The 17,534-nt window shown below is 42.3% G+C and overlaps 1 protein-coding gene across 1 annotated transcript; it reads left to right on the top strand.

Moving 5' to 3' along the window:
• LOC128087748 (MARVEL domain-containing protein 3-like) lies at positions 1-15,930 on the top strand. Its single transcript, XM_052697620.1, is given in 5 exon segments — positions 1-16; positions 19-112; positions 1,058-1,213; positions 3,912-4,081; positions 15,059-15,930. Coding segments are annotated over 5 exon segments (1,143 nt in total). The 3' UTR covers positions 15,766-15,930.
• Positions 15,931-17,534: the final 1,604 nt, after the last annotated feature.

Genomic DNA, 17,534 nt, shown 5'->3' with positions numbered 1-17,534 from the left:
ATGGCGCAGCTGCTGCCCCCGCCAGGGGCCGCCTCCCCGCGGCGGGAGGAGCAGCGGTAGGTGGAGGGCGGACCCGGGCTGGCCGAGAGCCGGAGCTCCGCGCTGCCCTCAGGTGAGAGGCGGGGGGGGGAAGCACGGGCTGGGCCTCGTCTCGCCGCGTTCTGGGGTCTTCGCCGCCTTACGAAGAGCCCTCTGCTCCAAACAGAGGAGCCGAGCCGAGGAGAGTCCCTTTGTTAGCCGGAAAGAAAAATCGACTTCTTTCCTTAATGGCACCCAGAGGAGACTGAAGGGAAGTCATTATGCGAGGCCTGAGCTCGACCGGTCGAAACCACATCGACCGTGGGTGCTGCTGTGCTGCTGCTGGGGCTGGCAGCCGGGGCTGGGGGGTGCGGAGGCACTCATGCTGTGTGAGGTGACCTCTCACAGCATTAGGCTCAAATAGACAGGCTTCAGCAGGCTCTCTTGTGGTAGGACAAGGGGAAACGGCTTCAAACTGAGAGAGGGGATGTTTAGATTGGATATAAGGAAGATTTTTACAACTAGGTTAGTGAAGGACTGCAACGGGTTTCCCTTTCCCAGAGAGTTAAAGGATGCTGCCCTCTTTCCCTCCTCCATTGGTAGAGACATTCAGGTCAGGCAGGACAGGGCTCTGAGCAACCTGACCTCACCATGGGTGTCCCTGTTCACTGCAGGGGAGTTGGACTAGATGGCCTTTAAGGGTCCCTTCCAACTCAAACGATCCTGTGATTGTTTCTCTATATGGCCAACCTGCCTTGTCCTTGCAGGAGAGGTGGGAGAGCAAGAGTGGATCTTATAAATAAGTTCAGTGTAAAAAGTGTTGAATATAGAAAATGTCCTGCTTGATCAATAGGAAAAGGTAGAGAAATAGACTTTACTGAAGTTACTTGTAGTTTAAAAAAGTTTACTTCCTACTTTTCTTAAGGAAGTCTTTACTATGTCTGGAGTCAGCGTGCAATGGATGCATTCTGTTGGCGCTGGTCAATGAATAACTTTGAGTGGAGCAGTAAAATGAATCAGTTTTATTCCTCTGGTGCAGGAAGTTATTTTTGAAAGAAAGAGTACATGTAAGAGACAAGATGGCTCATGCTGGGAGGCGATACCGAGATAAGCAAGGTGGGTACCATGAGAATCGTGGATCTGATGGATATGAGGAAGACAGAAAAACAAGAAAACCAAGCCCATACAATGGAAGGTACGTTTTATCCCCTTAAAGGAGCATATCACAGCAAGTCTGCTATGTTTGTTCTTCCGTTTGTTTGCTTTTAAATACATTCACACTACAGTAGTAAAGAATGCGTTTACCTGAAATCATGGAGCATGAGAATTCCACATTAAGAATCAGGAAACTATTTTACACTTTGAAATTTTAAACAGTTTTTAATCTTTCTATTGAACTCCGGGGTAGCTGCAGGCTAAGAGACAGCAGAAAGAGGCAGATCTGTGTATTTCATAGGGTTGTCTGGATAAAGCCAGATCACAAGTAGTTAAAGTATGGCTATGGCTCTTTGTACAGCTGCTTAAGGGATTGTTTGGTCAACAGGTGACAATAAGTCAAGGCTTGCCAGTACACACTGTATTATTATATGTGCCAGGAAAGGGACTTACTGAATATGCTGCTTGATTCAGCTTTGAACAAGTTAATGGTAATCCAAAACAAAATCAGTTTAAATAATTGCAGTCAATAAATGTACTTATTTAAGTGCCTCAGGTAGTTTGTGGCACATCAGAGCAGGCCAGCCACTATCACTGCAATAAGTAAATAAGCAAGCAGAAGAGATGGAGTGACAAATCAGTTCTCAGGATATTATTATACTCCTCCTTTCAGCGTGGATAGCCTAGAGCATATTAGAACTGATCTTAGGCTGTTTTTATTTGAGGGCATGCTGCTGGCTGCTTTGTAGGAATCTGCAGTTGTAAACATTAGCAAACGAGTTGGGACAGTAAGGTGTTCTTCAGACCTGCTTAGCCTTTGGGAGCATGGTTGTAAGGTAATAGTAGAATCAAAGAGCAAGGAGGAGATGGGTATAATAAAGGTTCTTTTAAAGCTGAACCACTGAAATCTACCCTGATAATACACACATAAGCAAGAAAAAATGGGATGAGAATAAAAGCAGCAGCGGAGAGTGCTTGTATGGACTAGAAAGAGTACTTCCAGCTGAGAATAAAAGATGTGGATGATAATCCTATTACAAAATATACTTACTGTATTTTTTTTTCTTCTGTCTCTTTTAATTCATGAAAAAGAAATGAGAGAAATGGGAATAGAAATCAGCCTAAAAATCATCTTTAAATGCTGAATGATTGCTCTTAGTGAGAGCATAGATCAGGAGCGAATGTAGTTAAATTATCTTACAACATATGCAAGGATAGCAGTAAGTTGAACCACCTCTTCTTAGTAAGGCTCTTTTCTGGACTTCTTGCTTTTGCTGTTACTTATAAATGGCAGGACACACTGGCAAATGGTGGAAGGACTGTAAGGGCTAACAACCATCCCCATATACACCGAGGATTAGAGGAAGGGAAACTGCAGCTACAGATCTGTAACAGCCACGGAGGTGGTTCTTGGAATCAACCAAGAAGCTGACAAGAACCAGCCTTCACTGCAACTAATCAAAATGACTTTTCATCTTTTTTTTTCTTTTTTTTTTTTTTTTTGATGCAGTTTGGCTTAACAACATTTCCCCTGCTTACTGATCTTGAAAAGAATAACTGATTTTGTAAGGAAATTACAGTATTTTGGTGAAATCTTAGATTTATTGACCCAAAGATCTCCAGATCCCATAATTGAAGAGATGGGAAGAGTATTGTAGAAACTGTAATTTGGGTGCCTAATGCTCTCATCCCTTGTGAGCCAAAACTATCTAGCCAAAGTATGTCTTTCACAATGCGTTTCTGTCTGAAACTTCTATAGTAAGCTTTCTCTCATTGCTGAGGAAGAGTTGCATCACCCTGAGCTGGAAAGTCCTGAAGGAAAACAGGAGCAAGGGCAGCCAGAAGAGGCCCATTTTGAGGGGGAAAAAAACATCTAGAAGAAAGTTGTTGGTTTTTTGTCTTTGGGCTTTTTTTTTTTTTCCTAATTGTACTCAGATACTGAACATTAGGGGAGGGTTTCTTTTTTTTATTTTGTTTTGCTTGTTTTGTTTTCTGGCAAGTAGCAAGATACAATAGAGAGAAGCAGCTGCATCAGAAGTACCAAAGGGATTGCTTTCAAGTTAACTGGAAGTCTTATAAATCACATAGCTTATTTAATTTATGTGACACAGCTGTGCAGGATGCCTTGGTGGTTGCACAAGACCCAGGACAAAGGTCAGAAAAATCAGGAATGTTTCAGCCAAAAAGAGCTGTTGGCAACTACACGTGGAGTTGTTAGCATGAGTCTTGTTATTGAAGGTCTCAATTAAAATGTAAAAAACTACAATGAACATGATTTAGTGTGAATGCATAAGATAATATTTTTAAGTTAAATCTGGAATTGAATGAAGATAAACCATAGTGCAACGATGCTAGGAAACAAAACTGCAGCTGAAAGTGCTGATATGTGGATAAGAAATTCAAGATAGTAATCAAATAGGAAGACATAAAAAAGAAAATATGGAATGAGACTTTAAATGCCTCTTACTAATTCAGCATCATCCAGCTGTACCTTGAAAAGTCAAGTTCAAAGTCTCCTTTAAATGAAGGAGAACGTTTAGATTAGACCAAGCATTTACAAAACAATTTACCATTTCTTTTAAGCTGAGCGTTAACTCATTTTAAAAGAGCCAGTTACACTTTTCACACAGAATAATGTAAAATCTCACCAACCTTAAACATTCATTAGGCTTAAGGGAGCCTGTATGTTATTGCAGCATGATCTAATTACTGTATATTACCCATTTACTCCACTGCAGGCCAGCAAAAGATACCCGTGGTGGCCAGCACTCAAGGGCTTCCACCATTTGCTCAGAGCCGTACTCTAAAGCTTCAGCAGCATCACAGGAGTATTTTGACTCACCACCACAGTATTACCCCACCAAGGAAACCTTGTCCATGAAGTGTTCAAAGGTATGCACAACAAGAGGTACGTGCAATTCTTACTGCCTGCCACCCACTCCTTCCCCTCCCAAGGCTGTTCTAGGTTTCTCTGTCTGTGATCAGAAGCACAACAAAGTAAATCCAGGGGAACACATAAAATACGAACGTGAAATTCATGAATGACGTGGCTGCAGGTTAGTAATTGTAAATTAGTAATTGGAAGAATCTAAAAAGCAAAATGTACGGAGTATCACAGATTCTTGAAGATGTGTGTGCAGAGTACGCAGCCACAGTGTCAGCACAGGTGATGTGTTGTGCAACAAGAGGTAAGCTTTGAGATTTGGGAGTAGGCAATCTGAATACTGCTGTGGAAGCTTTGATGCTGGGTTATCCCAACATGTTCTTCTCACACTGTCAACTCTGTACTTAATCCAGTCATCACTGATGCATCTTTATAAAGTAACAGCATGTGAGGCAGAACTATTTTAAGGACATGTAATCCATTAAATCCAATCCAGTAAACCAGCTCTTCAGAAATAACTGATTTTTTCATCGCTAGAAAACGGGCACAACAAGAAACGTTCAAGAAATGAACATTAATGTGGGGGTAAATCAGCCTTAATGCTTAGCAAATCCCGTAAATTGAAAGAAAATGCAGCTAAAATATACATTTCTCCTTTAAAGTGTTCCCTCTTTGTTTTTTGGAAAGCCTCACTGCAGTCTAAGTGGAAAGCTGAGGTGCACAGTTTTTGGTCAGAAGCTGATCAGACTTATGAAGAGCTTGGAGTGACATGCTTTTTTTTTTTTCCTCCCATTTGCTTCTCGTTATTTCAGTGCATCAAGCATCATTAACATCTTCAAAATGTCCCAGATTTGGATGCATCAGTTGACAATGATGATTTCACTCCCAGCCCTCCCCCAGGTATTGCTCAGTATTTTCCAAAAGTTTAATGGCTGAGCTTACACTGGAGGAGGGAAAAGAAATCAAATAGAAAACAAACCCCATTATTGGCAGCTTAATTTCAAAAAAATGAAATTGGAGGTTGGTAAAATCCTGAGAATTCGACTACTCATTGAACTTCTGAAAGTACAAAAAATTTGGGTGCAATTTCTTAGAATTGTTTTCTTAGAATTCTCTGTTCCCTGCAATCAGATACCAAATGTTATAAACGAAAACCTAACATGAACTTTTTGAAAGGAAGACAGTGCATGTGAGCTACAGCTTCTTACAGCATCGAAAACTTCCTGGAAATGCTTTTTAACTCTCTCTTTCTTTTGCCAATGGTTTATCAGCAGTCTGGTGAAATCCCCCTTCCCGATTGCCATAATTTCAAAACAAAGTAGTGTCAAACAAGGATGGGAAATGGGGCCATCTACCACAGCCTTTTCCAAAGCAACAACTGAAATGTGAGCCTTAGCCCCTGAGCGTGCGTCGTTCTCCTTTCACTACATATCTTACTTTTCCTTTTGCCCAGCAACTATCCGTATGCTTTTTGTACAAGTTGACTGGTTTGTCGAACTATAGAGGAACCGTGGACAACCAAGAGCTCCAAGCAATATTTACTTCAGCCACTGTGCTCCTCACCTGCAATATCCCAAAAAACTGAAGTTGAGGTTTCACAAACAGGCTGGTATGAAACCAGTTATCCTTCTAGCACCTTAGCTGCAAGCTGTAGCTGAAAAAAAAAAAAAAAGGAGTTATTCTTATTGCCTCCTTCCCTCTCTAATCCCCTCCCACACTTTTTTTTTCCTACAACCGCATTAAGAAAAGAAACCCAACCTGAATACAGTGGAAGAGACAACTGATTCTAACATCCTTTGCTATCGGGAGCATTTGATAGCATCTAAAGAGACTTCAAACCATTCTGCTCCATTTTAGTCCTTTCATCTTAAAAACAGAAGAAAAAAAAAAAAACCTGTTTAAAAATTCTGTGAGCAATCCCCATAATACTCATTCAAAGTTGTCTAGGTAGGATCACCTGGGTAGCAGCACCAGATTGTATAAAGATTATGCATCCTCCCAAATCATATACTAGAGTGCAAGTCTGGGAGGAATGTAGCAGTTTGGACCAGTAAAGAGCAAGCCATCCTCTGGGTTATTCACTTCAGATTAGTGGAATTTCCTGAACTGCAGACCAGTGTGCACTGCTGTTGTGTTTCGTACCTTTGTACAGTCTCCACCTGTTTCATTCTAGGGACGCACTCGCATTCCACTGCTAATAGAGGTGTAACTCGTGACAGGCAGCACAGAACTAAGATTTCTTCTTAACTCCATCTGTTTGAAAACCAGGCATTCCTTTTTATTTCCTTTTAACCACTACAAATCTGTGAGACGATCTTTCCTTTCATCTCATGGGAGCTTGTGTCCTTTAAGAGCTTTTGGCTGGAGGCTTTACCACGAGCTTTTGTGGAAAATCAGATACGCTATGGCTTGGATTGCCTTTCTTCTTGTATCTCCTGATTCTTTTGAACCACTTCCCTCTATGAAACTTTTGACTCTCCCTTGCTCCACTAGCTTTATGTATCGTTTCTATGTTTATATTTGATAGGAAAATCACACCTGGGGGTCTGCAGATCACAGATTAAAAAGACAATAAAAACAAAGAAGTTGGCCACCTTCTGCTTCTGTATTACACAACAGTGCATAGAATGGTGTCAAGCTGTGTAGATATTCTATATGATTACATGAGAATTGGAAATAAACTACTCTTGATAAAAGACAAGCCATTCACCAGCTTGAGGAACTAGTGCTTGGAATAACCATTTCTTACAGCTGAAGCACAATAGTGTATGCTACTTAAAACAACACAGTTTTTGGCCTTGAATTTCTTAGTGCTGAAATTCTTTCAGAAAAACGCATCCAACTTGTTTTTCACTGTTGGTGCAGATTTAATTTCTGTAGTTCTATCTTCTGCTTAGGAAAATTAAATTAGTAATAATGATTGCTTTGTCAAATTCATCCCTTTTGGTTATCAGAGGGAACACGAGAAGTGTTTGAGTCTGGCTGCCATGCTGCTTCCTTTACGTTAGAGAGAACAAAATCTGCACCAAACTCAGGAGGGAACTTCTGATCTTATGTTGGTCGTGAATATTTGATCACTTTTCCTCAAAAGCTCTTAATTATATTACATATACTGATGTGAAAGAGGTGGAGTGATGCAACTGTAGGGTAATGCTGCTGCTAGTTTTGCTGAAATGGTGAAGGTAAACCAAATTTCTCCCATCCTCAGTCAGTAGCAGACTCAGAAAAAGCTCGCATTTTTGCCTTGTATAGAACTGTACTGTGCTAGCTAGAACTACAGTGTTAACATTTTTTTTTTTTTAATTCTTCAGCCCTATTAGCATGGAAGGGAGATAGCACTTAAAAAGATTAGAGGAAAAAAAAAATGTGATCTATAACTGAATAGTAAAAGTACAACTGAATCTCTGATCTTTGCTGCCATAAACACAGCTTAAAGAGGGGCCGTGAATAGTGGCTGATTTCTTAAGCACATTGTAGGTGCTCCCAAACTATCCTGTCTTAAGCCTGCATTACAGCAGCCACAGTTGTTAAATCCTTCAGACTGATTTCCTCTTAGAACAAGACAGTGTTATCATTTGTAACAACAATAAAAGCCTCTGACTTCAAACAGAGCCAGGAGGAAATATAAAACCAAATTTATTAGGAGGAGGAAATAGAATTAGGGAGTAACAATGACTTTCTCCAAGATATACTTGTACGTTAACAAGCCAGCATTAATTCAAATGTAAACATCTATAAGCTTTTGTTTTCACAAAGCAGTCCGTGTTTTTCCTGTAGCTAAGGATGCTGGCAAATACTCTCAGACTGGAAAAAGTGCAGAGGTGAAAAGTCACGCTGAGCAGAGGGATCTCACTGTTGGGCACCCGCTTTGAGTTACGCCATTGCTCATCACAGTTATACCGATAGCATTACGTTGCAGTGTTACGCCCTGGTACTGCTCTTCTTTGAGAGTCTGACCTGAGAGCAGGAGGGAAAAACACTTTGCAGAACACCGTTTAACATCTGATGCTGTGGAACTCTTGATGGCAGGGAAGTAGTGCTTTGCAGGAGGCATTGGATTGAAGTAAAAGACTTTCCGTAACTCCAGTTACATATGTTGAAAAACATTGAAGGGTCATTAAATGCACACAGTGCGGATAACTTTATGGATTAAAATAAGTGTTAGAGAAGTATATTCAGCAGTACGAGATAGATCTTTTCAACAGCGTGGTCAATAGGATACATATGTTTCTGGGGAGGCACCTAGTGGGATTAGTCTTTATCTTCACATTTTGCCTCTGCATTCTTAGCTCTTTTAAATTGTGCTCAAAGCTGTCATGCACTGTTCCTGTAACAGTTAATTTATTTCAACATATTTTTGCTATGAGGATGGAGCACTAAGTTCCCCTGCAGTCTCATTTGTATTTAGGCAGCATTCCCCTCCTATCTCTTGCAACATATATTTAAATACAGGGCGACTAACGCATTAAATTTGCCATTACATTTTTAATCCTGGAATTGGAAAGAAGGAAGACATTTGTAGTGGGAATTGGATAGAGCTATACAAATGAATCTAGATGATTCAAAATGCTTAATGAAAATGGCACATTTACAAGATAAATGGAGTGCATAGCAGAGCTGCAGGTAACCTTCCTGTTCTGAGGACTATTTCATTTGGAATTAAGTCTTGTTTGCTGTGAAATACAAATAGCCATTTAGCTCTATAAGAAGCTACATGAAGAGGAGCTATAGTACTTACAGATACCAGTTTCTACCTTTAGCAAATAGTTGCCCTATCAAGATATGGGGCTTGACTCTGCCCACATTTTTATATCAGTTGTTTTCATCCACCTTTTTTTTTTTTTTTGCTTGCTTATACTATTGTTTTTACAGAGAGGAGAACTACAACCGAGAATTTTCACCTAAGGTAGCAAGGCAAGATCCTTGCAAAGTCATGTTAACTTTTAGTATGTGTTAGACTTTGGTCCATGGTTACCTGCTGGGAAATCTTTCTTAAGTCTGCACCAGTGTAAAACAAGCTTGGCAACCATCCTTCTTGCAAGACTACTGGGTTTGTCTTCCTTTCACCTTACCCAAATTCTCAGAAGCAAGAGAAATTCTTCTTTTCACAAAGTGGCTCTCAAGGCTAACTGATGATACAGCAAAGCGATGCTATACGAGATGTAGCTGTATTTCTGGAAGCAACCGATTACAGCTCCCTTAAAGGAGAGAAATCCACTCAGTCAGGAATGCTGCTTACCAGGTATGACAACCCACAGCTTGTAAAGAGACTAAGGAGCTCCACAGGTTCCTCCAACCTGATCTGCCTTCAGTGAGACTATGGTTACGTAAGGAGCAATGACACCCCAATCTTTGTACTTTCTAAAGGTGGCCATGTTTCACTTTGAATGAAAGCAGTGCCTACAGAAAGTTGGCATAAGAAACGAGCGTTTCATTGTTTTCTGGACCGCCCAAGTTTGTTACAAGATATTTGTTTTACTACCTGGTGGAAGGATGGGTACAGTAGGAAGAAAAAGTGCTTCCCAAAAGACAGAACAGGAGGTCACCGTGTCACCATGCTGAGACCTACCAGCAACTACAGATATGTCTAAAGCCTTTTACACACGTTGCATTTAAGTCAGTATTACCAAGTGCTACAGTTTAATGCGTGACCTTCTGCTTTCCTTTTAGAAGGTTGTGAAGGTGGTTCATTCTAGGCTAACAGGAGACAAATCAAGAACATGCTTAGAAATGATGCTTTAAGGAACTACCAGGGGAAAAAAGATTGTTTCTAGGCAGGGAAAAAACCACTGACACTATCTCAAAGGCAAGTGAACCAGTTTCATACAGTGGCAGGAAACTATGTTTCTGCAAATCAGGCCCTTTTCTGTGACAGCTGGATAGAGCAGGTAGGACAATAGTTGTTCAAGGGAATATTACACACAAAAAAACCAAGGCCATACGTTTGGGTTTGAGCATTCCAGTTATGCTTGTAGGGCTTCTGTGAATCACTGAAAACAAGGCTAGTTATCCTTTGAGATTTCCTAGTGGAGAAACTGTCTTTAGTAAAGACAGACAACATATTAGAAGATAGTTATTCTTTTTTGTGGGGTGCATGAATAGTTTAATTTTCCCAGTTTATAACTATTTCTCCCTCCATTTCCAGTAAGATGATATCTCAAACAAATGAGCCTACACGTATTGGGTGCTTATGTGCCATTAAATTTCAGTTGGCTCTGAGTACATGGTTCCCTTGGGTCCTTTGAAAAGCCAAGATTCAGTGAACAACTGTTGGTCTCACATTGCCTAACTCTTGCTTTAGAGTTGTTGTTTTTATTCCTTCTTTGAACATCAGGGAGATTTCAGCATAACTCAGAAAAAGCTAAATCCCACCAGTGTCTGAAGAACACTGGAGACCTACACAGATAGTGGTGGCATGGGGAAGGTTTGTTTATGAGAAGGCTCTGTATTGCCCTGAACTTACATCAGTGAAGTTGGTTTCATTCTCATTACCAGTTTCAGTAAGAGTAAATCTTGCTTTGCACTGGTATTTATATAAGGGATGCAATACCATTAGCAAGATAGTTTAATACTTTGCTTGCAGATTTAATATTTTAGTCTGTTGTGACTGTTTTCTCTGTTTCATTTCCTCTTCATTTTCCTCCAGTTTTCTTTCCTCCTCGTCACATTTCTGTCCCCTTCCTTCCAAAAAGGGAATATCTCTCTTCCTCTGATGTTTCCTCCCTCTCCCACCCATCACATTCCAATTTAGGCCAGAGGGAACCAAAGCTGTGCACCGAGCTGTGTACTTACCTTCTGTGGAATGCACCACCTACACTTCAGGAGAAGTTCAGCGTATGAGATCATTTTCAGGACTGACTGCAGCTTTTGTAAGTCACTGTATATGGTCAAAATACTTGTCTGCTCCTGTGGAAAAAATCAAAACAACACACACCACTACCTCTGAACAGCAGAAAGCTACCCGAACTGGAAGACAAAACAACTTTCAGTGAGAAAGGCTGGGTGAATGATTCCTGCTGCGTGTGCTGCAGCCTGTAGTTCTTCTCTTCCCTTTTTCTCGAGCGACCCCTAATGGGATGTGGCTCAGGCTCCACTTACCTGTGTGTGTTGACACAGTTTCCTCATACTACCTGCTTGCCCTGTGTGAGCCTGTCCTGGCCTACGCCCCTGGCTCTGGGATTGAGGTGTCCAAGAGGGACAGCCGGACACCTCTGAGGCTGCTGGTTGGGTACTGCCGTTCCTGGTGGCACCTGGCCTGCAGTGGAAGCAGAGGGAGAGAGCAAGCCAAAAGGCACACGGAGAAAACAGATGTAAAATACCTGAAAAATACACAGGAATGTTAAATGGAGAGGAAAGAGCGATACCAAAAGAGTCAGTCGGGAGAAGAAGTCCCTATGCAGTCAGCAGAGGGATATAAAGTGCCAAGATGTAGTGGAGGGAGACACTTTGAAGGCTGCATCTATTTAGTCAGGCCCTCGTGAGGTTAGGAGGAGTTCAACAGAAACAGCCAGGACTGACTGTCCTGCAGATGAGTTTTTGTCAGCTACAGAAACACAGGGACAAATGTGAATTGACCTTATTACTTTATGGACACATACACATAACCACAGTGATCCTGATGTTGGGATTGTTCTGCTACAGGGGGAAAAGCCTCTTCACAGCTTACCATATACAAGATTCAAACAGCTGTGAGTTACTGGTTACCACACAGTCAGATGCAGAGTAGGTTTATGAGACAAAGCATGCAGGTTTAACAGCTCACCACACCTGAAATGGAGAATTTCTGATTCTTCTTTGGCTGTTATTTCCCCTGCTAAATTTGTGCCAGTGCAATTGCTCATCAGACCCTCTATGAGTCACTTCAAGCTGCTAAAGTTGCAGGAAAAAACAGCAGCACACAAGAAAGGAGCTGAATCGTTTCCTGCTCTTTTAATTTATTAAAACAGCTCTTGGAAGGACCTAATGCTTGGCCAGAGTATTGCTGGGTAGGGGAAGAACATGATGACTTCCCAGCCAAGGGCAGGAGCTATTAGACTAAGGTCAGCTGCCTGTGGATCTAAATGCTTACAGCCTGCCTGTTTGTTTTGCTGCATTTAAGCTCACCGTTTGGCATAAGACAAAGCCATTGATCAATGCATTAATGCCATGGCAGCAGCCAAGTGTGCACCCAATACAGGAGAAAAAGGAAAACAGTGAATAATGGATAAATCATATCAATGGAAAAACTGCATTTGATAGAAGAGAACCTATTTGATACAGCATGCATCCTACTCATGGCAGTAAAGATAGGATTCAAACAAAGCTAACAATTAAATTGAAATTACCATCCATTGCAGATTTGGATTTTATGGAATGAGTGAAGCACTCTGCAAAGCTCCTGGAAACACCTACAGCCTGAACTGATTGCATCAGTTCTTCTCACCTTTAGTGTTGAAAAGCAGAGTGGAAAAGAAGCATAGGAAAGAAAGTAGCAGTCCAAGAACCCTGACTTGAGTCTCATTAGTTTCTCAGTATGGAGGGGGCTCGTTCCCAAAATCAGCTATTCACTGTGCTAATTTTAGGATGAGAAATAACGGCCTTCAGCCCGACCAGGAGGGGAGGCTCAGGTTGGATATTAGGAAAAATTCCTTCTCGCAGAGAGCAGTGAGGCAGTGGCACAGGCTGCCCAGGGAGGTGGTGGAAGTGTTCAAGAAATGTGGATGTGGCACTGAGGGACGCGGTGAATGGGCACGGTGGGGGTGGGTTGGCAATTGGACTGGATGTTCTGAGAGATCTTTCCAAAATTAATGATTGTATGATGATACAAACCAGTATAATTAATTTTAGATTAGTCCCAAGGTTTTGACCTTGAGAAAGGAAAAATCTATCCAAGCCTGTAAAGTTTTACAATTCTATGAGTCTATGGTTTTCAGGCCTCCTGCTGTTTACGATTCAAGTCTTGCAACACATTCATTGTTGCATGGGACTAGGGAATAGTGTAGTAGATTGAGTATCAGTTTTTAACTATAACAGATAACAGGTCAAAGTTGTACAAAACTTTTAGGGCACCTAGGTCAAGATTTGAACATACTGTAGGGCTTAATATTTCCAACTGAACATCGCATAAGGCCTTGGGAATTCCCATGAGTAGTCCACTTTAAAAACTCTGCTGGCTGCCATCACAGACCTTTAATTCACAGCTTTGTAGCATTCATCATTTTAGGATTGTTCTTTAACACAGGAGTTCTTGTTACTGCCCATTTTATTGTTTTTAAGTCAATCCACACATTGCAGATAACTCCTGGAGTGGCTGCTAATGAACCTCTTTTCCTTGCTTCCACTCCAATCAGTTCTACAACAGGCATGTGTGAAAATTATGCAGGTACATATAAAACCCACCCAACCTGAATGGCCTGCTTTAGGACATTTTTCACACATGCCACAAAGCACCTACTACTGCAATTAAAAATTCAACAGCCCTCACTGGTTTCGTTTTTCATTCCATCTGCAAAGGGATGCATCATGCCAGTCCTACAGCAGCAGCTCAGTGAAGGTAAAGCCTTGTATGAATACTTAGGAAGTTTTGGAACAGCAGCACTGAGGATTGGAATGGGTTATTTTCACAGAGTTATAATTATGGAGAGATTTGCAGCAGGTGCTAACTCTTAGCAACAGAAAATTGCCCTTTCTAAAGCTCAGCAAGGGGATGTACAGGAAAAGCTGGTACTTAGCATAGCCAGAGGCCCTTGTCAAACCACCACAAGCACCTTCCAGTGAAAGGAAGCAGCAACAGGAAGGTACTTCTTGCCCCAGCCCTCTGGGGAGGGCATAAGAAGGGGCAGAACAAGAATACCCACTAATCCATCATTCCTTGTGCTGCTTCAGCCCTTTCTTTTAAGCCCATACAGCTTTGACAACAACGGAGCCATGGCTCAGGAGGAAAACGCCATGCTGATCAATGCTAATAGCATAAATGAAAGTCTATATGCAAGCTGAAGATCCCACCCCCCTTTAAAGGCAAGCATAGGACCACTCTGTGAAGCATCTTACATTCTTGGCTGTCAGGCTGCAGCAGAGTAAGACTCACAATTCAGTAATTAGCTTCAGGACTTGAGGAACAGCACGTGATACGCTTTGGGTTTTCATTTCCTGAATAGGCAACTCTAGCTGTGCTACACTGCAACATCGGTCATGTTTACTAATCTTAGTCTGACCCCTAGTGAGCTGTCACAGAATAATCAGATTCATCTACGCTCTGCTGGCCCTTCCTGGCAGGCAGCTACTAGAAGAAGCCATTTCTCCTAGGTTACTTTTATCAGTAGCATAGCACAGGGAAAAGAAGATTCAACTCAGAAGTCATAAAGCTTTCTTTTGAAGCTGGGCATCTGTGAAAGAATACACGAAGTATCAAATTCCCTTACCTCAATACATAAGGTATTTTTGTCCTCTTCCCCCACTTTTTCTATGCAATCAGTTTGTTAATACCTGTGAAGAGATTTTATTTCTGTAAGAGATAGAGAAGTGATGCGTAAGAAGTTCAAATTAGCACTTAACACAAAAACGTGTCTGTTAAAGCAATAAACTTTTAAGGACCTACATAGCCTGCACGATTTGTTAAGCCATCAGAGGACTGTAGGTTTTTGTCAGCTTTCACCTCTGCATTTTGTTCAGACTGTTTATGCCAAGGAGCTACAGGCCAAAATGCAATCGTTATTCGCTTTCCTTGGCAGTAACACAAGCACAGTAAAATCTTTATGGATTTTTCCCCTCATGGAGTCCCATTTATCAAACACGCTGACAAATTTTTAGAAAAGTAATTTGCCCAACTTCTGAAATGTGCCCATGAGAGCTTACACTTTTTTTTTCCCCCCTTCTTCCCCACAAAGAAGCACCCTGGTGTTGCTACAGCCAGGAGGATTGTCTCAGTAATAGTGCTCTCTGGTTCTGTTTCTGGATCTATTTTTATCACCCCCAGTTTGCACATGATTCTGATACCTCTTCCCACCTTTCTGCTCCTTACAGGCATTTTGAAGTTCGTGGAAATCACCGTTAACCTCCTGGTGCTGATCTGTGTGGGCGCTGCCCAAGCCTCTGTTGCAGGGTTTACTTCCGTCGGCGGCTTGGGCATCGGATCCTTTAACCTGAATTCAGCCTACAGCCCCTTCGAGGGCACGGAGCTCCAGGAAGTGAGGGAGCTGGACATGCAGATCACCCAGATGAGAGCCCCCTGCATCTACGGCGGAGTAACCTTCAGCTTAGCAGCAGCAGCGCTCACGCTCGTCTTCCTCGTAGTGGGGGCAAAACCCATCCACCGCCTCAAGATGGGGCTGCTCCGTGGTGAATGCGCCTTCAGCCTGCTGGCTGGCGTGTGCTACGTCATTGCAGTTAGTCTCTACTTGCACTTTGTCACCCAGGTGAACGCCACGGAAGCTTGCAAGAGGCGTGAGAGGCTGTACGCACGCCGTGGTTACACCTCCATGAACTGCGTGGTCCAGGGAGGCGATGCAGCCGTCGGCCTCTTTGGTGTAGTTGCGGCCTGTTTGTACTTTGCCAGCTTTGTGGTCTGCATCCTTGCTATTCGAACCGTGCGGGCCTTCCAGAGCCACATGGCCACGGCTCAGCACAGCCCCAAGAGCAGCGTTTGGGACAGAAGCATCAGAAACGACCGCCCCACGCACAGAACCTCTGGAAGCTCCCAGAACACCCAGGCTCTTGCCACATTAGTGTGAAGTCAGTTGTGGGCCTGTGCCAGAGAACAGCAGCTTCAGCGAGGGGCAGGTACTGGACTTTGTGTGCCTAAATCCACTGTCTGACAAGGTACTGGAAGCGTGTCTCAAATCACCAAATGTAAATAAAATGTAATAAAATAGATGCTGGAAGGATATTCTAACAAAGCTTTTTTTTTTTTTTTTTTTTTTTTTTTTTTTTTTTTTTGGTGCATCAGTCTCTCAGACAGACTCCTGCCTTTAAAATGTGTTTAATTCTAACGTTTCCACCCTGTACAGAGCAAATCTGAACAACAGTGCACTGTTAACAGGTTGCAATTGCAATGGTGCCGAGCTGGTGTTAATAACCACTCCCTTTATTCTCTCTTGGCATAAGGAATTGAACATGAAGCCTGCATGGGCAGCCAGCTGTGCAGAGAAGTCCTTGAACACATCCCGTGCCTGTTGATGCATCCTGTTGCTTTAAGCCACGGTAGGCACAAAGCAGAGGACACTCAGGTGCCTTTCTGAATTGCATCCTGAGTTATACTTGTGACCTGTTCCACTTGGAACAGTGAAATATTTTATCTTTCGAGTCATGGGGTCATTGCATGGCAATCATGTGCTCCTGTAGGAATGCTGCCAAGAGGAGCAAGCTGCAGCTAACTTCAAAAGCAGCATCTGGGGCCTGGCTCCAGGTCTGCTACATTTTTCCTCCCACTGAGCACAGATCAGACGGTAAGAGGCAACACATTTGTCAGCTATCCTCTTAATGAAGATATTGCTTGCCTCTGCAGCATGGTTTGGCTTGCTGACTACAGCTGATGATGAGCAGAGCCCAAGTCAGGTACATGCTGGCTGCCATTGAGCTTTTCAAGGCAATTCTGTAACAATGACAAAACATTCACGTATCCATCCAATATCTAAACGAGAAAAGCATGAGTGAACAGCAGTAATTGTATGCCCCCAGGGTCGAGAAAATAAGAGAACATCTTTTAAGAGTCCTTTTTTGAGGAAGATGAAATAGGTCACTGGACTTCACAGATGAGAGGGTGAGAAAAAAGAGCTATTGCTGAAGTATGTAAGATTTGTCAGTTTGTGGGGAGGAAAGAGGCAATTTTGAGCCTGGCTGAGATCTTTCACTTTCATGTAGCTCAGAATCACTGTCTAGATGAGGCTCTTTTGAACCATCATAGAGCTTATTTTATATATTTAATGTATGTATGTCTACACATACTCACAAGAACACATCTCAGAGTATTGTAGTTGAGCTAATATTCACACAACAATAAAACATTGCAGTTCGGATCAGGAAATGATTGCACAAGCCTTTACTACAAGTATTTAACACTGATATAGTATCTTAAACACCTCTGTAATAATCTGAACGTAAACAGGCTCCATAGCATTACTGTGGAGCAGACAGAAGACTTTTTGCAAACTTGCTGTGACTCACATTAATGATAGCCATGAAATTGAGGCCTTGATTCCTAGCTTTTGCCCAGAACCAGGCCTTCACTGCACGCTGTAAGAAACTGAATTCTTCTACAGGGATATCTGGCGTCCAGCTAAAGCCACAACTAACCACAAGTCTTTCAAAAAAAGATGTTTGGCTTCCATCCATCTTCCTGCCAAAGCAATCCTGTCCTTTTCTATGCAGCTCAGCTCTCTCAGTCTCACCTCTGCCCTTTACTTCCCACTCTTGCACCAATCATTGGTCTTGGCCTCCCCATGCGCGGCTGCAAGGATTGCCCCCTATCTCAAGACTCAACCTGCAGCCCCAGCGTTTCCTC

This window comes from Tympanuchus pallidicinctus, unplaced genomic scaffold (genome assembly GCF_026119805.1).
Source record: "Tympanuchus pallidicinctus isolate F22 unplaced genomic scaffold, pur_lepc_1.0 scaffold31, whole genome shotgun sequence".
NCBI classification, from domain to species: Eukaryota; Metazoa; Chordata; class Aves; order Galliformes; family Phasianidae; genus Tympanuchus; species Tympanuchus pallidicinctus.
Note: the sequence above shows the minus strand (reverse complement) of the source record. Positions and strands in the feature narration are given on the sequence as shown.